Here is a 20,622-nt window from a genome sequence, read left to right on the forward strand (position 1 = left end):
GCTGAAGATAATCCAACAGGGATTGCACATCTCCTTCTTGTGCTCTTTAGATTCTGCCTGGAGTCAAAGTGGTCATTGTCAATCCAGAGACAAAAGGGCCTCTGGGAGATTCTCACCTTGGGGAGGTAAGTGCAGGTTTTGCTCCTCGGGGACCTTTTCCTGCTGCTCCTTGGGCTTTTCTCTGCTGGGGGACAGTTTGGAGCTGTGATACAAACCTTTGTAAGATGAATTATTGCTGGAGCATTCAGAATTTGGGTATTATCTCACTGTCAAGTTTAAAGAAAACCCACTTGAAAAGAAGGTTGTTCCACCTTAAATCTTGCAAACTGGCTCCCAAATAGCATCATTTACATGTGGCTTTTCTTACTTTGATTACACACCAGTATATTGATTTGTGTTGATGGATTATTATCCAGTTTTGGACTTGACATGTTAAAAATCCACAATTTATTTACACAGCGAATCCTCAGTTACAGTTACTGCAAGACTACACCTCAAGGTGCATTTTTAAGATTCTGCAGGGTATTTGGAAGTTCAAGCTGAATTTTTCTGATCTGAAAAAATCACAGATCAAACCAGAACCTTCTTGTTACAATTCCTTTACCCACTCCACTGGGCAGATTTCTCCAGATGGGCAGCGTGGGGATCTGACCCTTTTTCCCCCTCCCTGCACAGATTTGGGTGAACAGCCCCCACACAGCCAGTGGCTACTACACCATCTACGACAACGAGACCCTTCAGGCCGACCACTTCAACACCCGCCTGAGCTTCGGGGACGCGGCGCAGACGCTCTGGGCCCGCACGGGCTACCTGGGCTTCGTGCGGCGCACGGAGCTCACGGCGGCCAGCGGAGGTGGGGCTGGCACAGGGGCAGCCTGGGCATCCCCATGGGAGGGCACGGCTCTCAGGGGCATGGGCAGCCTGGGCATTCCCATGGGAGGGCACAGCTCTCAGGGGCAGGGGCAGCCTGGGCATCCCCATGGGAGGGCACGGCTCTCAGGGGCATGGGCAGCCTGGGCATCCCCATGGGAGGGCACAGCTCTCAGGGACACAGCCAGCCTGGGCATCCCCATGGGAGGGCACAGCTCTCAGGGGCATGGGCAGCCTGGGCATTCCCATGGGAGGGCACAGCTCTGAGGGACACAAACAGCCTGGGCATCCCCATGGGAGGGCACAGCTCACAGGGGCATGGGCAGCCTGGGCATCCCCATGGGAGGGCACGGCTCTCAGGGACACGGGCAGCCTGGGCATTCCCATGGGAGGGCACAGCTCTCAGGGACACGGGCAGACTGGGCATGCCCATTCCCATGGGAATCTTGTGTAGTTTAACCAGGGGTTACACCTGGGCACAGCTCTCAGGGGCAGCCTGGGCGTTCCCATGGGACTCTCGTGTGGTTTAACCAGGTTTAACCTGGGTTGATCCAGGCTGGGATGAGCAGAGGGAGCAGCCCTGGGCAGAAGGGTTTTAGGAGCTGGACATGCCCCAGGAACCCCCTGAGCCTGGGCTGAGCCCCAGCATGGGCAGCAGGGGAGGAGGGGCTGTCCCTCTGCCCTGCTCAGGTGAGGCCTCACCTGCAGAGCTGCCTTCAGGCTGGAGAAGAGCAGCTTTGGGTGACCTCATTGTGGCCTTCCAGTGCCTGAAGGAGCTGCAGGAAAGATGGAGAGAGACCTTGAGTGCCAGGACAAGGGGCAGTGGCTTCAAACTGCCAGAGGGCAGGGTTAGAGGGGATTTTGGGAAGGAATTCCTTCCTGTGAGTGTGGTGAGGCCCTGGCAAAGGATGCCCAGAGAAGCTGTGGGTGCCCCTGGATCTCTGGAAGTGTCCAAGGCCAGGTTGGACAGGGCTGGGAGCAGCCTGGGACAGTGGAAGGTGTCCCTGTCCCTAGCAGGAGGTGGGACTGGATGAGCTTTAAGGTCCCTTCCACTGCAAACCATTCTGGAATTCTTTAGCTTATACAACAGACAGTTTGTTCTATCAAAATTCCATTTATTCCCCCTCCTGTGCTCTCTCCCCAGAGCGCCACGATGCCCTGTACGTTGTGGGAGCCCTGGATGAGACCCTGGAGCTGCGGGGGCTGCGGTACCACCCCATCGACATCGAGACCTCGGTGTCCCGAACCCACAGGAGCATTGCTGAATGGTAAAACAGTCCTGAGCCACCCTAGCCCAGCTGAAATGTTGCAGTTTAGGCAGAGATGCAGGGTTTTACCTGAAAAAAAAGTAGGGAAATTCAGGTTTTTTTGTGTTGCCATCAGCAGGTCGTACACCTGATTTCACATCTGCTTGTCAGTGTTTTCTGACAAACCTTAGCTCAACACAGAAATTATGGTGATTTCCTTCTCTGGGGTGTAAAGAGCTGTTTCTGGAGCATTGCTGAATGGTAAAACAGTCCTGAGGAGTGGAGCCACTGAAATGTTGCATTTTAGGCAAAGATGCAGGGTTTTATCTGAAAAAAAAAAAAGTAGAGAAATTGAGTTTTTTGTGTTGCCATCAGTAATTCATACACCTGATTTCACATCTGCAGATGAGAACACTCAGTGTTTTCTGACAAGCCTTAGCTCAACACAGAAATGGTGATTTCCTTCTCTGGGGTGTAAAGATCCCTTTCTGAGTTGGGTTCCTGTCTCATACAGGTATTGCTGAGATAGGTCTGATTTTTGTCACATCAGGACCAAGTCATGTTGCAGTTAGGTTGGAAATGCCACCCAAAAAGGAGGCGGTATCCATCTAAGGATAAAGAACTGGAAACTTCGGATCTTTGTGGCAATAACTTGGGTTTGGTGCTGTTTTTCCTCTGTCATTGCAGTGCTGTGTTCACCTGGACCAACCTGCTGGTGGTGGTGGTGGAGCTGTGTGGCTGTGAGCAGGAGGCTCTGGATTTGGTTCCTCTGGTTACCAACGTGGTCCTGGAGGAGCATTACTTGATTGTGGGGGTGGTGGTGGTGGTGGATCCTGGAGTCATCCCCATCAATTCCCGAGGCGAGAAACAACGGATGCACCTCCGGGACAGTTTCCTGGCAGATCAGCTGGACCCCATTTACGTGGCCTACAACATGTGATGGGAGCACATCAGGGTGGTTATGGAAGTGAAGCTGGTGAAAATTACTAATACTTGATCTAAAGTTTGAGGTTGCTGCCTCATTCCCTCCCTCCTGTCCTGGGGGTTTCAGTCCTGCTGGGGTGGAGGAAATGGGGGAAGCAACAGCAAACGTTTGTAACAGTTTACTGAACCATGAGCTTTAGAGAACTGCAAAGGGGGAAAGTGTGTGAGCTACGAAATCCCCAAGGCCTTTACAGTAGTGTTACTTTTTCACCTGTTGTACATATTTGTATTTTTATCTAATCCCGGGTTAGGATTCTATAAGGGGTGGGTTTATTTAGTTAAGATAATAAACTATTAAGAAAAGGGTCATCAGGAGTTCTGCAGTTCCCTACTCCATGATCTCATTTGTATCTGGAGCTGTTCATCCCACGGGATCACACAACTTAATGACAATTGTGCCATGACCAAATCAATAACTTACAGAATCAGAGTTACTTATTCATATAGAGATTTCTGGAATTTAAAAAGAATTTTTGCCTATATTTTAAATATGTAAATATTATTATACATAATTCACTTAGATAGAAAATTAACTTGGCTAGTGAGGACAGCTGAAGGTTGATGTTTTTAAGGATGGGTGACTTTTGTGGTCCTCAGCATCCTGGCATTGGCTTAGACACAATGTGAGATGCTTCCACCTTCCCCAGGTTTCTGATTTCATTTGTGTCTTTATTCTGGCCACAAATGTGTAGAACCCTTTGGTTTTAAGGCACATCTTTCTCCAGGAGGCTGAATTCAGCATGGAACTGGGGAGAAATGGCAGTGCAAGGAAGGAACTGAGGCACAGCCTCTGCCTCATCCTGTGGCACCAGGTGTGGAAAGGAAAACCATTCCTCAGGTTGACACACAGGTGAATTCCCTGCTTGTGCCATTCCTCTGGCATTCCTTCAGCTCCCTGAACTACTGTGAAGAGGCTTTAGTGGAAACTGGGAGTGACCAAAAAATGCTCTCCTCAAAGCATTCCCCCAAAGAACGGGAGAATTCCGGCTTTAAGTCAGACACAATTTTTCTTTTACTGGAGGATCCAGTAATTCTGGCAAACACATTTAAAAAAAAAACATTGTGAAAACTGTAATCCCAGCCTGTGTCAGCTCTAGCATTAAGGAATGGGAAGAAAGAGAAACCTGAAAGCAGCAGGTACAAGCTCTTCCTGCTGGGAAGCAGGGCTGGGAGAGAGCTGATGGTTGAGCTTTGACTCAAAATTATCTCTTTTTTTTTTTTTTTTTTTAATTCTTCATCTTTTAACAGCAATTACACTTCTCTGGGTGCTAATGTATGATTTTGGAAGCCTTGGGAGCTGCTACCAGATCCTGCAACAGGGTTTTTTGAGTCAGATGTGGTATACAGTGTAAATAAACTTTTCAAATGTTCCAGATTACCTCACGCGAAGTTTTTAGGCAGTTTTTAAAAGGTTGATGGTGTGGACTTGGAAGATCCTGTGGCAGTTACTGGGACAGAGTCCAGTGGATCCACGAGCAAACCCCAGCTGTGTCCTTGAAAAGCTCCTGCTGCATCCTGGTGGCTCCTCACTGAAAGCAGGAGCTTTAAAACTCACAAATTTCAAATGATATTTTTGAAAAATATTTGGTGGGGGGATAGGAACTGGAAGTTTTGTGGCAGGTCTGGACTTAAGGTTCTTTGCAAACACTTTGGGTTTCAGGGGCACATTTTGGAACCTTGTCTGTGTTTTCCACGGTTTCAGCCAACACTGCACAAAATCTTCAGTATATTTAGTTTTAACAAATTGAACACAAAGTGGGGACAGTGGCAGGTCAAAGACTAAAACAGTTGGTCCTGCAGCTTATTTTGGGTGTAAAGTGCATTTTCAGCCAGAAAATTCCTGTTATTCCATGTTCTTTGTCACCATTTTTGTGTTTCTTGCACAGCCCAGGCCTGGCCAAGCAGCTTCACTCCAGTGTGACTTTTCCAGGGAAAACTGGTGGTCTTGAACCTTTTTTTTTTCTTTACTCAAGGCTTTAGATAAATTGTTTCAACAAACATTTTTTTTTTTGTCCACTGAAGTAGATTTAAGTCCAATTCCAGGATTGTCTTTTATTTTTATTTGTGATTTTTCACAAATAAAACAACATGTGCATTAATTCCATCAAATGTGGCAGCTGAAATTCCTGAAATGGCATTTTTGATGGTGACTGGATTGAGATTTTCCCCCCCCCCCTTATTTTTTGGTTTGTATAGGTACTGATAGCTTCCTATGGTTTGAGGTTTTATCTTGCAGGCTCCCTGTGTGCTCCAGATCTTGCAGCACGTTCCATTTCTGTGTGCTGGAGAACTGCAGGACACTGCCCATGGGATGAGAGAACATTCCAGGCACAAGGAGAAGCTGCTCAGTTTGGCTTTCCCTGAATGCTTTGAGAATTTTCTATAAATCCATTTCCCACAATGCTGGAGAGGAGGAAGGATGGAGCTGGGGCTCTGGAATCCCCAAAATTCCACCCCCAGCTCTGCTCAGGACTTGCCTTCCACAGGTCATTCCACTCCTCCCTCTCTAGCTGGGGATGATCTTTCCATATTTTTGGGGAACAAAGCAAGATCCTTCACCTTGGCAGGTGGGCAGGGCTGGGTGCTTTTCCCAAAAAACAGCCTCTCCCCCTGGTGTGGCTGCAGCTGCTGGGGTTGCACAGGGCACATTATTCCCTTTTTTTTTTTTTGCCCCTGGGGTTCCAACTTAACTGCAGTGAAACTGAAAAACTGGGAATTCTTCCCACTGGACTGAAGTGTATTTTGTGTGTGTGTGTCTCACTGTTCCTGAATCTTCTCTGAGCAAACGCTGTGGGAACAGGATGGTTTTGTCCCATTTTGTTAGAATTTGCACTTCATTTCTGGTTTAAATCAATTCAGCTGTGTCCTACTAACTGTCCTAAAATAAGGTTATAAAAACCAGATCAATTTTAGCCCTAGATGCTTTTTTTTTTTTTTTTCCCTTTGCTTTTATTTCTGTCAACCTCTTTCCCATTGTCCAATCCAGACTCTGGCATTCTGTAATTATGTATAAAGGTTTTATTTATTTAAAATTAGATTAGTTACATTTTTAAATTTAACACCTGGCTGGACAGTGTCCCATTAACGCATTGATTGTGTTTCCTTTGTCTTGTGTTAATAAATATTGATGCCTGGTTGCTTGTTTAGTCCTTCCAGCGCTTGTTCCCATGATGGAATTTTATTTTTAAGGAAGAAAACGTGGGTTAAAATTAATCCTGGGCAGAGGGAGAACTTGTAAGTATCTTATATTTTGTCAGTTGTATGGAGGAGTGTTGGAGCTCTGGGGCTGGGCAGTGTCCTGCACCTGCAGCTTTGGGAATCTGAATTTTTGGGGATCAGAGCAGGGAGTGGAGCTAAGGAAGGGGCTGGAGAATCCTGAGGGAGCTGGGAAAGGGGCTCAGCTGGAGAAAAGGGGGATCAGGGGGAATTTCTGGCTCTGCACAGCTCCCTGACAGGAGGGGACAGCTGGGGGGGGTTCGGGATTTATCCCAGGGAAAGGAACAGAGGAGAGGGAAGGCTCGGGGGGGACAGCAGCAGGAATTTCCCCATGGAAATTGGAATCGGAGCTGCCCAGGGGAGGGTTGGGGTGCCCGTCCCTGGAGGTGTCACCTGGAGGTGCCACTCAGTGCTCTGGGCAGGGAACAAGGTTGGATTCGATGCTCTCGGAGGGGATTTTTCAACCTCGGGAATTCCCAGATCCTGTCAAAAATCGCGTTGCTATTCCTGGAGGTGCTTGGCTGCAGTTTGTGCTTTTCAGGGAGCACTGAATTTCCTGTGCTCCCCAGTGATGACTGAGGAACTGTCCCATGAAGGGGGCCCCCCACTGGATCCCAAAACCTTACTGCGATCCTAAAATCCGCTGTGGAATAACCCCGAGAGGGGCCAAACCCGTTACGTGCTGTTAAACCCCTCAGTGAGGGGCTGAGGAATGGCGGCCACAGCCCTGGCCCGTCCCAGCCACGTTCTGCCCTGCCCTTTGCCCACGGCTGGCCGCGGGGGGGGCTGGGAATATCGGGAATTCCGGGAATTTTGGGATTTTCCCGCCGGCGATCGCGATCCCAGAGCGCGGGTTCCCGCCCGCACCGCGCCCTCCCACCGGCGGGGGCGCTGTTCCCGCGCCGTGCCCGCCAGCGGCGCTCTGCCGCCTCCTCTCTGTGGTGCGGCCGGGCGGGGCCGGCTCCAGGCGGCCGCTCTAGCCCGGCGCCCGCGCGCTCCGCGCCGCTGGGGCTCTATGGCGGGGGCCCCTGGGCGCGCACTCTATGGTCGCGGCCCGCCCCCGCCGCCGGCGCCGCTTCCCTGAGGCGGGACCGGGCCGGGACCGGGGCCGGGACCCGGCGGCGGCTCCGGCGCTCCCCACGCGCGGCCCCGCGGGGCTCTGAGGTAAGCTCGGGCTCAGGAGGCCGCCCCGTCCCCACCTCGGCCCGCCCGCCGCTTCTTCCTCCCCCCCCTCCTCTCCGCCCCCGCGGGCCGTGAGGGGACGGGCACAGGCCGCGGCCTCGGCGCGGCGGCCGCTGCGGAAACGGCGGGGAGTTCCCACCGCAGCCGGGCCTGAAGCGCTGCCCTGCGGCCTGGGGCTGCTGCCGGGGCCGCGCCCGCTCCCCCCGGGCCCGCTCGCCCCGGGGACGGGGGGAAAAGGCTTCTGGGGGGTGACGAGGGGAGCCCCGGGTCCCGCGTCCCCCCGGGTCCCGCTCCCCTCGGGAATGGGGGAAAGGTGCTCTGGGGGTGACGAGAGGCCCCGCGGCTCCAGCCGGTCCCGGCCAGCGGGAGCTGCGTCCCCGAGCCCTGCCCGGTGACAAACCCGGCTTTATCGCTCACTAAACCGCCGTTAATGGGCGGCGTTACCTGTCCTCTATGAATTTTGCCCCAGACTCGTGTCTGAGCCTTGGCTTCCAGTGCTCAGTGAGCATCGGGTGGATCCAGGGCGGTATAAATGATAGAAATGATGATATAAATGATCTCTGGGCTGTTTTTCTCTCCCAGCCATCAGATCCCTGATGCGGATAGAATATTGAGATTTTTAGGCTGCAGCGTTTATTTCTGAAGCTCCTGTCAGGGGATGTTCCAGTACAGGCCGGTGCTGGGTGGAGGGGAGTGGGAGAAATTCTGTGAGGAAAGTGCTCCTGGAGTTTTAAGGAATAACTTTGTGTGTTTGTGGAATGGAATCTGGAGCAGTGACTGGGCACCTTGGCTCGAGACTGCTCACTTGCACTCTGGCACATCTGGTGGGATGTGCTGCCCTTTTACTGATTTCTGGGGGAAAAAAATGGAGTTCTGTCCATTTTCTGGGTGAGCAAATTTTCTCCAGGTGTCTTCGTGGCAAATTTAGGTAAATAATATTTTCACTGCTGAAAGCAGCTGATTTTGAGGACCCCAAACTCCCCCAGATGACTTAAGCATCATTTAAGAAAACGTTTTGGAATCCCTTTGTACAATTTGTACATGTCAGAATTCGACTTCTGTCACTATTTGAGAATAAAATTCTGTGTCAGATATTCTTGATTTCTGACGTTATAAAAAATATAATCAACTGGCTCTTACAATATTTCAGTGATGAAACATCATTCAGACCTCAGCTTGCAAAAGAGAACTTGGTTTCTTGCTCTGGTGCTCTCTGTAGCATTTTAGGGGGTTTACAGAAGTAGGGAATCAGTGGGAGTTGTGGGAATGGGTTTTTCTTTTTTAATTGATGCTCCTTGAGCACGTCAGGTGTTTCTGGCAGGTTTGCCTGGTGCTTCATGCACTCGGAGGAAACTTTGAGAAATGAAATGTGTCCCGATGAACTGTGACATTCCTGTTCATGTTTCAAAGGAAGGTGGATTTGAGGCTCAGGTTTGAAGTAGGATGAGATTTTTTTGGCTGGAGGGAGATGATGCCCAGAATTTTAGGAGTCCTTTAAGCAAATTTCGTCAGCTGCTGTTGCAAAATCCTTTCAGTTAAATGACTTTTGGAGGTGGAGCTGCACGGAGCCTTTGGGTTTACTGTGAAAATCGTCACCCTTACCTGTCTGCTTATCAAAAAGTGGTGTTTGTACAGATTGGGACAATAAAGCCTTGGTGTTGCTCCTCTTGTCAGTGCTCTGTGACAGCAGAATTCTTCCTTCACCCCAAAGAGAGCACCTGCTTTCAACTAAATAAATTAAATTCAGCTGTCAGAGCAGTTTTACCCAGGGAATGACTCGGGTATTATCCTTTTTGGTGCTTTTTGTCAGAGCTTGAGACCTGCAGGTTGAGGTTTTTCCCCCATTCCAGGGGGAAATTCCCAGTTTTTCAGCTAAATAAAGTTAAAGGCATGGGAGTCTTGTGTGACACTCGTGTCCCCAGAGGCTGTGAGGTGCAGCATGAATTTCCATCTTGTTGCAGTCCTTGCTAAATCTTTGTATTGACTGATGTTGGATGAATAATTAAATATTCCAGAACAAGCAGAGATGAGCTAAACTCAAAACTCATATTTCTAATGGGAAATACTTTCATCTTTTATTCCTGTAAGCAGAATTTCACACCAGTGAGAGAAAGGTCAGCAAAACCCTCTGTGCTTTCCCCCTGGGGTGTTTCTTTGGGGTGTTTTTTATTGGTTTCACTGTTTCTTGCAGGCTGTTTTGAGTCTTTCGTGGGACAGTAAGGTAGAGAAACTAATAGCAGAGAGCAGGGAGGGCAGGCTGTGGTTTTGCACTACAGAAATGAGCAGAGGTTTCTCTAGCACTGGAAATTTATTGTCATTTTTGCTGCTGCCTGGATTTCGGTTTGAGGGGCCCTGGTTACCTGGGACACTTTGCAGGGTGCAAAATGTAGATTTTCCTTTATAAAAGCTAAAACCGTGTTTGAGGACAGACAAAGTTGTGTCCAGTGCAGGTTTGTCATTAATTCTGCTCATAATCTTGAAGTGGTTGATGTTTGCAGCCACGAGGATGTTGGGAAGCCGCATCATTGGCTGGGGAAGGTTTGGGCTGTGCTGTGAAGGACACACAGAACCATGGATTTGTTTTGGCTGGAAGAGACCTTGAGGAACATCTCATTCCACCTCCCTGCCATGGCAGGGACACCTTCCACCATCCCAGCTTGCCCCAAGCCCCATCCAGCCTGGCCTCGGACACTGCCAGGGATCCAGGGGCAGCCACAGCTGCTCTGGGCACCCTGTGCCAGGGCTTGCCCACCCTCCCAGGGAGGAATTCCTTCCCAATATCCCATCCAGCCCTGCCCTCTGGCAGTGGGAAGCCACTCCCCATGTCCTGTCACTCCAGGCCCTTGTAAATGCTCTCTCTCCATCCTCCCTGCAGCTCCTTCAGGTACTGGAGAGGCACAGAAAGGTGACGCTGAAGCTTCTCTTTTCCAGGCTGAACAATCCCAATTCTCCCAGCAGAGCTGCTCTATCAATCACAGTCTCTTGTATCAGCCAGCCACCAGTTTTCTCCCTGCAAAGCCCTGCTTTAGTGACTTTTTTGGGGGTCCTGCAGCGGGGACCCCTCAGAGCAGGGAGGGTGCAGGAGCAGGACTCTGCTCTTGGTGGACTCTTCCCCCCAGGAGCCTTCGCTGGGCTGCGTGCTGTGGTTGGGCTCAGCAGGGAAAAATCAATGACTCACATTTCCACAGAAAGAAATGTAATTTCCAGTCTCATAGCAACTGTCCTTTCAACACTTTCAAACCTTCTGTGACAAAATGTTTAACACTCACCCATCAGCTTTTAATGCTCCAGGCTGGTCCGCCCACTCCCCCCAGCTGAAACCTGCATTTGTGCATCCCTGAATCCCCCAGAATCCGAGGGGGGGATGCTGGCAAGACGTTGAACAGTTAAATATAAAATCTTAGACATGAGAGAAGTGTTGCTGACTGCATTACATCAAGACAGAGTGACTCTTAAAATTCAAAACTGTGTTCTCTTCACTTTGATTTGAGTCCCTGGTTTGTTTTTGTACACCTTCAGATAGTTTAAAATAGGTTTGGCTGGTGGCTTGGCTAAAATATTTTTGGAAATTATCTTACTTAGAGAAAGATATTCTTCAGTATGAAGAATCTTGATTTTCTTCCTGGATCTTCCTTCAAACTGAAAGAGGGCAGGGTCAGATGGGATATTAGGAATTGGATATTAATGGGATTATAACAGGATGGTGAGGCCCTGGCACAGGGAAGCTGGAGTTGCCCCATCCTGGGAATGCCCAAGGCCAGGTTGGACAAGGCTTGGAGTGACCTGGGGTAGTGAAAGGTGTCCTGCCCATGGCAGGGGGTGGCACTGGAGGGGCTTTAAGGTCCCTCCCAACCCAAACCAATCCGTGATTCTGTGTGTCCTTTACAGCACAGACCAGACCTGTTCAATTCCCATCCTGGACTGCCACTCCCAGGCCTCAGGAGGTGACCCCAGGTGTGTCCTTCACTTGCCCAAACCCACAGGGATGAGCAGGACAAGGTCCCTCCGTGTCCCTCCCCACTGAGGAGGCACAGAAGGGCTCAGGGTGTTGATGGGAAGTGACAAAAATCCAGGCTGTGCCTTAATAGTGGCAACACAGGGCAAAGAACTCATTCAGCACATCCCAGTGAGCCCAGAATCATCAGGCACTGAGGGTACAAACCACTGGTGGAACTGGGCACCTGTCTGCTGTCCAAATTCATTACTAACTGGATTTAACTGGTTTTCTTGTAGCTGATGATGGAAGAGGTGCACAAGGGCAGCAGCAGCAGCTCTGTCACGTCCCAGCCCTCAGCTGTACAAGGTACAACCCTGCAGGCAGCTCAGCTCTCTCATATTGCTCAACAGGTAAAGCCTGGGCTGGATCTCAGCAAACATTTCAGGGAGTTCAGAGCCAGTTTTATGTGCTACGAGCTATAGATCCATTCTTGGAAGCACTCAGAGAAGAAAAAAAAACAGAAAGATGCTAAGAAAAATGTGTTTGTTGGATGGTGGGTGACAAAAAATTCATTTCAAAGTGGTTAAAAGCTAATTTTTTGTGTTTGTACAATGCAAAAGTGCAGCCCAGATTTGGGGTTAGTCGACCACAGGAGCTGCTCAGGAATAAAATGAGGGCCTGGTTTCATTTTTTCCTTAGAAAAAGCATTTCCAGCTCCTTTTGTAGCAGCAGCAATCCTGGGTACTCAGCACCATGGAAACCCTTGGATTTTAGCCCAACATGAACATATTTCATCTAATAAACCATATGAACTTGCAAATCTGAGATTTTTCCTCTAAGGTAACATCCTTGTCAGAGCTTTAACCTGAATCCCTTAGAACTGGTGAAAGAGTGAATCCTTCCAGGAGGGTTTTCCTGGGAAAAAACAATGTTTTGCAGCTCATCCACTGATGCAAAATTTAGATAGAGGAAAGGAGAGAATTATCAGCTGCTGTCCTGGAGTTTCCAGGCTGATTTCCTGATCTGTTTTTATATAAAGTTCTGATTGTTCCTTAATATTGTGAGTTACCATACAAAAGTAGCATTAAATGGAAATTCAGCTGTGTGTATTTTAATAATCCCTTCATCTTCTCATGTATTTCAGGTTAATAAAAGTACTGAAGGAATTTCATTACAAAAGTGGTTATTTACTTACAATCTACGTGTATAACTTGAATTACTTTTGTTTTGGGAATATATGGAAATGTGAATATAAATTGAATTAAAGTGTAAAGACTCATGCAAGTTCAACATTAAAACTACAAATCCTCTAGGAAGCTGAAGCATTTTCATGTTTTTAATACGTTATATAATATCACATATTTGATTATGTGACATAATGCCACATTTGATTTTTCTCCAAAAAAAGGAAATAACGAACTATTTCAGCCTTTTTCATATGCAAATAATGTCTAAAAAATGTGCATCTTTAAAGATACTTTGGTGATTTAATTAGAATTAAAATAAGCTGCTAATGGTTTTCCTACACGTGTTGCACTTCCTGAGTCCTGTGGCACAAAGGTTTTACTGCTGCTTTTTGGTCTGTTGTAGATGTCTCTCAGAGGTTCTGCTCCCCTCACAGTCGTTCAGCTTCCTGGAGAGCAAGTCCAGGTCCAGGGAGTCATTCAGACAGCTCAGTCCTCCTCTGTGATCCACTCCCCTCAGGTGCAAACCGTGCAGGTAACTCCAGAACGGCTTTAAATACCCCACATCTGCAGTTCTGTAGGTGAGAAGATGTGAAGAGATGCACAGAGGCTTCTCTGAGCCAGCTGCCTCTGTGCCCTGCTGTAAGAGACAGTGACCAGTCCCATGGGATCCCTCATTTGGGCTTGAAATTGTTCCTCGTGGGAAGTCACCTGTGGAGTCAAAATGAAACCATTTGATGTCACCTCCCTTCATACAAAAATCCAATCCACATCCAAACCATTTGATGTCACCTCCTTTTCTACAAAAATCCAATCCTCATCCAAACCATTTGATGTCACCTCCTTTTATACAAAAATCCAATCCACATCCAAACCATTTGATGTCACCTCCCTTCATACAAAAATCCAATCCACATCCTCATCCAAACCATTTGATGTCACCTCCCTCCATACAAAAATCCAATCCACATCCAAACCATTTGATGTCACCTCCCTTCATACAAAAATCCAATCCACATCCATCCATCCAATCCCAATCCTGGTGCCCTGGCAGTCAGGTGGTGTCTGACACCCAAAGGAGGGGAGTGGGGAATAACAGAATAATTCAGCAGTGGATTTAAAGGAGTGTTTGGGCAAGGTGGAGCTGTGTGAAGGGGAATGAGCTGCTGGGTGCTCTCTCGTGCTGTAACTCCCTTTCAGTGGTACCCCAGTCTCTGCTTGTGTCTCTTACTCACTTGCCATGTGATTTTTGTAAGAGTCCCTTCCAGGAGGTACCCAGGGAGTTCCAGTGAGTCTGTTCCTGCTCCTCTCAGTCCCTGCTGCAGAGCCCTTGGGGACCTGGAGTTCCACTGGGAAACCACTGGCAGCTGGCAAGGGAGGAGCTGCCCTAAAACCCAGGAATTTGTCCCTGATCCTTGTCCCATCCTCTCCTCACACCACACTAAAACCTGGCAGGGACTGTCAGCTGTCACTGCTGTAACATCAGAGCAGGGAGAGGAGAGCATGTGTCACTGCTGAAAGCACTCAAGCATCTGCATTGGCTGCTTGTTGGTGCTCCTGTCTCTGTAAAGTCTCTTTCCTTTTCCCTCCCTCTGAGGGAATAAAAAAAATTAAAAAAAAAAATCCCTGTCTGGATTCATTCCTCTTCTGTAATTTATGAACATTGTGGCCTTGATGGGGGCAAAAACAAAGTACAGCATGAACAGGTTTTTTTTTCCCTGCTGATCATGGGCTGCTCTGTCTCTGCAGATCAGTGAGAGGTTTTTCCCAGAGCTCTGTGCATTCCTCTGCTCTCTGTTACTGGCACACGGATAAGAAAAAAATAAATGTTTTGTTCACTAATAAGGAGCATCAGAGACAAAATAACACTTTGAACTGGATGAGCACACAGTGCAATAATGAAAATTGTAGATAGTACTTAGCATATTTACTCCCTGATATGCTGCTGCCTTAAATATTCTTTTCATTGGACTTTTACACCCTCACCAACAAACCCCACAGCTCCTCCTCTACATAAAAGATTCCAGGAGCTTTCTGTTTGTCCTGTACATCACTGGTGTTCCCTTTCTCACCAGGTATCTTCCTTGTCTGAGAGTGAGGATTCTCAGGACTCCTCAGACAGCATTGGCTCCTCACAGAAGGCTCGAGGCATCTTGGCTCGTCGTCCATCCTACCGGTACGGGTGTGATACACTCGCTGTTTTTATTTGAAACCAAAACAACAGCACCCTTCCCGTGGTTTTCAATATTCTGCTGCCCACCAGGTTGTTTTCCTTTCCCTTGAAACATGCAGTGAATCTGTTCATGCACTGAACTTTCTGAGCCATCATTACTGTGAGGAAACTTTGACTCCACGAGCTGGAGATTGGCCTCAGCAGGATTTTGTAAAGGGCAGAATGTTCACCAGCTGTAATTTTACTCACTTGTATCATTTTACTGAAGTGGGGAGTGCAGTCAAATGTCAGACTCCCTTTTTTTCACAGAAAAATTTTGAAAGATCTTTCTTCTGAAGACACACGGGATAGAAAAGGAGATGAGGAAAGCCCTGGGGTCTCCACTGTCACCTCCATGTCCGTTCCCACACCCATCTACCAGACAAGCACTGGACAGTACAGTACGTTACCCAAAATATCCTCACAGATTTTCTTCTGCTTGCCTCAAAATACAGATTTCGTTAAGCATTTGAGTAAGATAAAGGGCAAAAGTTGGTTATCACCTAGTAGTCACTAAAGTTAGTACATAGAAGTAACTGATAGAACAGACTTCAGATAAACTCAGTACTCTGTAATTTTAATTTTTGCACATTAGGACATTTAAGGGTGTCGGTATGGAGCACACAGCAGTGTTCTTTGCTGGATTTAACCCAATACATCAGTGAAGACACAGATATATAGATATATATATTTATATATATATATATATATTATAGGCCACACTAAAAGGCTGCTGTGGTATCAGAGAGGTACAAAAAAAATTAGGATTTGTTCCTTTGATGTTCCCACTTGGTGTTTGTGGTGCTTCACACCTGCTCCTCTCCATCCTGTGAGGGTGTTGAGGCCCTGGCACGGGTGCCCAGAGAAGCTGTGGGTGCCCCTGGATCCCTGGCAGTGTCCAGGGCCGGGCTGGACAGGGCTGGGAGCAGCCTGGGCTGGTGGGAGGTGTCCCTGCCCATGGCAGGGGTGGCACTGGGTGGGCTGTGAGGTCCCTCCCAACCCAACCCATTCTAGGACACTGTGATTTACCTGTATTTTCTGCTGTACAGCTACAAATCTTCTTGTCCACGTGCCTTCCCTCACAGTTGCCATCGCGGCCAACGGGCTACAGCTGGCAGGGCCAGGGGCAGACGGGGTGCAGGGGCTGCAGACACTGACCATGGCCAATGCTGGTGGCTCCCAGCCCGGGACCACCATCCTGCAGTACGCCCAGACCTCGGACGGGCAGCAGATCCTGGTGCCCAGCAACCAGGTGGTGGTGCAGAGTGAGTACCCCCAGTGGACGTGGTTCCACCCCTGTCACCGTGAGTGTCCCCTGCTAACGCTGCCCCCTTTGTGTCCCCTAGCTGCCTCTGGGGACATGCAGACGTACCAGATCCGCACCACGCCCACCACCTCCTCCCTGCCCCAGACCGTGGTGATGACATCCCCGGTCACTCTGACATCCCAGAGCAGCAAGACAGATGACCCACAGCTGAAACGAGAGATCAGGCTGATGAAGAACAGGTACGTGAGTGCACCCGAGCTGCTTCGCTTGCTGAGTTTCATCACCTGCAATCACTGGGGTTGGAAAAGACTTCCAGGATCGTAAAGACCAACCTGTGACAGGTCTCCACCAGAGCACTGAGTGACACATCCAGGGATGGGGACTCCACACCTCCCTGGGCAGCCCCTGCCAGTGCCTGACCATCCTTTCCATGAAGAAATTCCTCCTGATGTCCAACCTGAACCTGCCCTGGCACAGCTTGAGGCCGTTTCCTCTTGTCCTGTCCCTGTTCCCTGGGAACAGAGCCTGACCCCTCCGCCCCTGGCTACCCCTCGTGTCAGGGAGTTGTGGAGAGGGAGAAGATCCCCCCTGAGCCTCCTCTTCTCCAGGCTGAGCCCCTTTCCCAGTTCCCTCAGGAGTGCTCCAGCCCCTTCCCTAGCTCCATTCCCAGCTCTGGATATGCTCCAGCCCATCCATATTTCTCGTGCAGTGAGGGTCCAGAACTGGAGGGGCCTCAAGAGTGTCCAGCACAGGGGGGCAATCCTTGCCCTGCTCCTGTGCCACACATGGGTACAGCCCAGGTGCCCTTGGCCTCCTTCCCCACCTGAGCACACCTGGGCTTGTGGGAGATTGTGACCCAAACATGGGAAATTGTGAGCCAGACATTCTCCCTTGAGTCTCACAGTGTGGAGAAAGCAAAACTGGGATTCCCCTGCAGATTGGCTGCCATGTGTGTTAGCAGATCCTGCTGAATTTCCTGCTCTCCTCGGGCAGTTTTGGGTCGGTTTTGTTCCTCACTGCAGTTCCAGCTCTCTCATATTGGTCAGTGTTGTGATGTTCAGAAAATATCTCACACCTAAAATCAAGAATTTTGCTTCTCTGTTGCAGAGAAGCTGCCCGGGAGTGCCGTAGGAAGAAGAAGGAGTATGTGAAATGTTTGGAAAATCGAGTGGCAGTCCTGGAAAATCAGAACAAAACTCTAATTGAAGAGCTAAAAACTTTGAAAGATCTTTACTGTCATAAAAGTGTGTAAGAAGAGAAGGTAAAAACCTTTGGGGACTGGTGAAATATCAGAGGAGAATTTTTTTTTTTTATACTGAATTTTTTTAACTAGATGAAAGGTCAAAAATGAAACTTTTCTACCTAGATTTCACAGCTCAAAGACTCTATAGATTTTCTTTACAACATGTTGGTGACAAAGTACAAAGAGGAAACAAGAAAACCTCACCAAAATTCCTGCTGGCACAACTGGAAACTGCTAAATTCAAGATTGCAGCTACAGTGGAAGGACAGTCACGTGTGGCGAGGCAGGTGATGAGAGTTTCTTTGAAAATTCCTATGAATGCCTCTAATAAGGGAGGCAAAATTTGGTTACAAAGAAAACATGGATGAAACAGAATCCTTGCCATAGCTGACATTATTAGTAACATTTATAACCAGTGTATGTTTTGATTTCTTACTCTTTTTCAAGCCTTTTTCCTTCAGTTATTTGTCTGTAAATATTTTTATTTTAACCTGTAAGTTGGTATTTACAGGTGCAGGTGATAAAAATGCTGATACTTTGCTCGAGGTATAAATTATGTTTTTACTCTTTCTCAGATGACAATTTAAAAAGTTGGGATGATTTTTTTTTTTCCATGTTTGCCGTGTTTATCAGATTGGGAAAGGATCTGCAGAAGGCAGCAAGAGGCCTGGTCCTGGAAATGTCTGAGGCACAGAAAATTGTGTTGATTTTCTCAGAGAATTCAACACATCAGTGATTTTAAAGCACAGTGTGATGGGCAAAGACTGGTGACAAAAGTTCTGAAGAATTTCTGAGATTAAACTTCTGAAAGTTTTTAATTTCACAAGAGTTTGTTCTTAGTTCTGGGCATGAGAAACATCGATCATTGAAAATTAAATTGATCATATTTACAATTAAACACTCAGTGCTTGTCCTGGCTGGGGATTCTCCTGGGCTTTGGAACATGAAACCAAATAGAAGACAAATGATGTAGTAAAAAATGGAAGATCTATACCAAAGGGTTTTGAGGTTCTAATCTCTGGTTTATTGCTGGAAGTAGTGCAAAATTACAATTTCCAGCCTAATTTTGTAAGGTAGGAGCTATTTTGCAAAGTAATGGTATCTTTGTAAGCAAATACTATATTGCAAACAGGGAGATGGTTGGTATATTTTGTAGCTAAATTGTGATCTTTACAAAACCTGAAATTGAGTTTCTATACGTATTTTGACAGTTTATATCTTTCATTTTAGTAACCAAATGAAATATTTTGTGAACCAGATTTTCAAGGATATATTTTTATGGATAGTACAAAGTCAAATGAGATCCTCTTTGGTGTAGGAGATACTTGAATTAATTTTGTATGTCTGTAGGCAACTTGCAGAAAAAAATGGATCCTAAAGAGTATTGGGGTGGGGAGGGAAAAAGAGGGAAAAAAAATTAGGGCTTTTTACTCCCCAGAGTTGACAATATCTGCCCATTAGATCTCATTGTATCAGAGAATCCAGTTGGTAAAATTTGAATTTGTTTCAGGTGAAAATCAAAAGTTTGACATGATCAGGACTCCTTTACCTGGGGAATCTCCATTCTTGGAGATGCCCAGAGCTGTCTGGCTGTGGTCCTGGTGGCCAGGCTGTGGTCCTGGTGGCCAGGCCGTGGTCCTGGTGGTCAGGACATGGTTCTGGTGGCCAGGCTGTGGTCCTGGTGGTCAGGACATGGTCCTGGTGGCCAGGCTGTGGTCCTGGTGGCCAGGCTGTGGTTCTGGTGGCCAGGCTATGGTTCTGGTGGCCAGGCTGTGGTCCTGGTGGCCAGGCTGTGGTCCTGGTGGCCAGGCTGTGGTTCTGGTGGTCAGGACATGGTTCTGGTGGCCAGGCTGTGGTTCTGGTGGCCAGGCCGTGGTCCTGGTGGCCAGGCTGTGGTCCTGGTGGCCAGGCTGTGGTTCTGGTGGCCAGGCTGTGATCCTGGTGGCCAGGCCGTGGTCCTGGTGGCCAGGCTGTGGTCTTGGGCAGGTGCTGTAGGTGACTGCAGTGCTTCTTGCATGAGTAATAAACCATTTCCATAGCTGGGATTGAATCCTGCTTCCAGTTCTGTCAGCAGGAATTACACAATGCACTGGGCTGTCCCAAGGTGTTCGAGCTCCGTGTGTGTCGTGCTAGCTCAGATCTGGATGGAATTCCAAGCTGTGCTCCCTCCCTGGATGTGTAATGCTTATCCCATGGTCAGTCAGTATTTTTGATTTTACTCCTTTGGGAATTAATGGACTTGTAGCAAGCAGAGCTCTTTGCCATGAGGAATCTGCATTCCACAGTCTCCTGGTTGTGGGCTAGAAAAGGATTTTTTTTTTTTTCCCCTGAAGTTCGTAAGTCTCTGATTGTTGTGGGCACGAGTCCCAGTGTGTTTCCTTTAGGCCAGGCTGGATTGTGACTCCTGGTTGCCATCATGTCAGGAAAAAAGCCATGTGACACATCAGAAATGAGGTTGGGAAAAGTCCTAAACTGAGGGAGCTGCTCCTGGAGAGGTGTCGGTGTTTCCCGTTTCTTTGGTGGAATTCCAGGAAAATTGAACAGCCTGGAATGTGCCTGGAACATGCACCTCAGAGAGCTGGACCTTTCCTCAGCTGTGTAACCTGGCACGTGGGAGAGGGTTTGACCCACAGTTCTGAACTGCTGTGGGAACTCTGATCCTCACGGTGTTCTCTTTTTTCCTTTTGTAAGATGGAACAATAATAAACAAAAACTATCAAGTGTTAAGACTGTAAAAACCTAGTGGCCAATTCTTCTTGTATCCAGCAAGGGAAGCACCTGTCCTGCCAGACACACCAGGAGTCAATTTTTATACTCTTGAAACAGTGTGTTGGAAAGAACAGCTGATTTTTCATCTTGGGAATATTAAACAGTAACACAAGTTCGCTCTTTAAGCACTGATCATGAAGTTCTTAGTTTGGATTTACTTTCAAATCTCGATTTTAAAGAGTAAAATCTCATTCCTGAGGGTAAGAGATGCAGCAGCTGATGCTGTTCTGCTGGTTGGTTCCAAACAGTCCGTGCTTTCCATGAATTGTAAATATTTGTTGAAACAATTAATGGTTGCAAATTTTGATCTTGGTAAATAAAGTCGCTAAAATATTATCATTCTGCTGGTCCCTATTTATTTTTAATGAAGTGAGAGCTGCAGTGGTGGTGACCAGGTGTGAATACCTGTGTGGGATCGAGGCATGTGACAACAAGGAATAAATAATAGTCAATTTTAGTGGATTAAGTGGCACTTGTACACGCCTGCCAGTGCCAAAACTCATGAGTGCAG

General features: G+C 48.0%; 2 protein-coding genes across 5 annotated transcripts in view; both read left to right on the top strand.

The window, feature by feature from the left end:
- Positions 1–6,238, top strand: part of DIP2B (disco interacting protein 2 homolog B) — a 63,735-nt gene extending 57,497 nt beyond the window's left edge. For both annotated transcript variants that reach the window (XM_054002048.1, XM_054002049.1), the window contains 4 exons: positions 51–125; positions 676–853; positions 2,015–2,138; positions 2,805–6,238. In XM_054002048.1, the coding sequence (XP_053858023.1) occupies positions 51–125; positions 676–853; positions 2,015–2,138; positions 2,805–3,057 (630 nt within the window). In that variant the 3' untranslated portion in view covers positions 3,058–6,238. The remainder of the gene's footprint in view (positions 1–50; positions 126–675; positions 854–2,014; positions 2,139–2,804) is intronic.
- Positions 6,239–7,367: 1,129 nt separating this feature from the next.
- Positions 7,368–20,447, top strand: ATF1 (activating transcription factor 1). Of its 3 annotated transcripts, XM_054002007.1 has the most exons (9): positions 7,368–7,481; positions 11,733–11,846; positions 13,027–13,155; positions 14,696–14,796; positions 15,103–15,233; positions 15,918–16,097; positions 16,179–16,338; positions 17,207–17,360; positions 17,466–20,447. In XM_054002007.1, the coding sequence occupies exons 2-8, from the start codon at positions 11,736–11,738 to the stop codon at positions 17,349–17,351; spliced, it is 957 nt and encodes a 318-aa protein (XP_053857982.1). In that variant the 5' UTR covers positions 7,368–7,481; positions 11,733–11,735; the 3' UTR covers positions 17,352–17,360; positions 17,466–20,447. The 3 variants fall into 3 exon arrangements, with proteins under 3 accessions (XP_053857982.1, XP_053857981.1, XP_053857985.1); XM_054002006.1 differs by having other exon boundaries at positions 17,207–20,447; XM_054002010.1 differs by lacking the exon at positions 7,368–7,481 and having other exon boundaries at positions 11,733–11,802; positions 17,207–20,447.
- Positions 20,448–20,622: the final 175 nt, after the last annotated feature.

Source organism: Vidua macroura, chromosome 34, assembly GCF_024509145.1.
Source record: "Vidua macroura isolate BioBank_ID:100142 chromosome 34, ASM2450914v1, whole genome shotgun sequence".
Classification (NCBI taxonomy): domain Eukaryota; kingdom Metazoa; phylum Chordata; class Aves; order Passeriformes; family Viduidae; genus Vidua; species Vidua macroura.

What these genes read in the sequence shown, in the direction of transcription:
- ATF1 (XM_054002006.1), top strand. Translation starts at nt 11,736, where the DNA reads ATGATGGAAGAGGTGCACAAGGGCAGCAGCAGCAGCTCTGTCACGTCC. An exon ending in CAACCAGGTGGTGGTGCAGA is followed by an intron (nt 16,098 to 16,178) that starts GTGAGTACCCCC and finishes TGTGTCCCCTAG; the next exon opens with CTGCCTCTGGGGACATGCAG. An exon ending in ATCAGGCTGATGAAGAACAG is followed by an intron (nt 16,339 to 17,206) that starts GTACGTGAGTGC and finishes TCTCTGTTGCAG; the next exon opens with AGAAGCTGCCCGGGAGTGCC.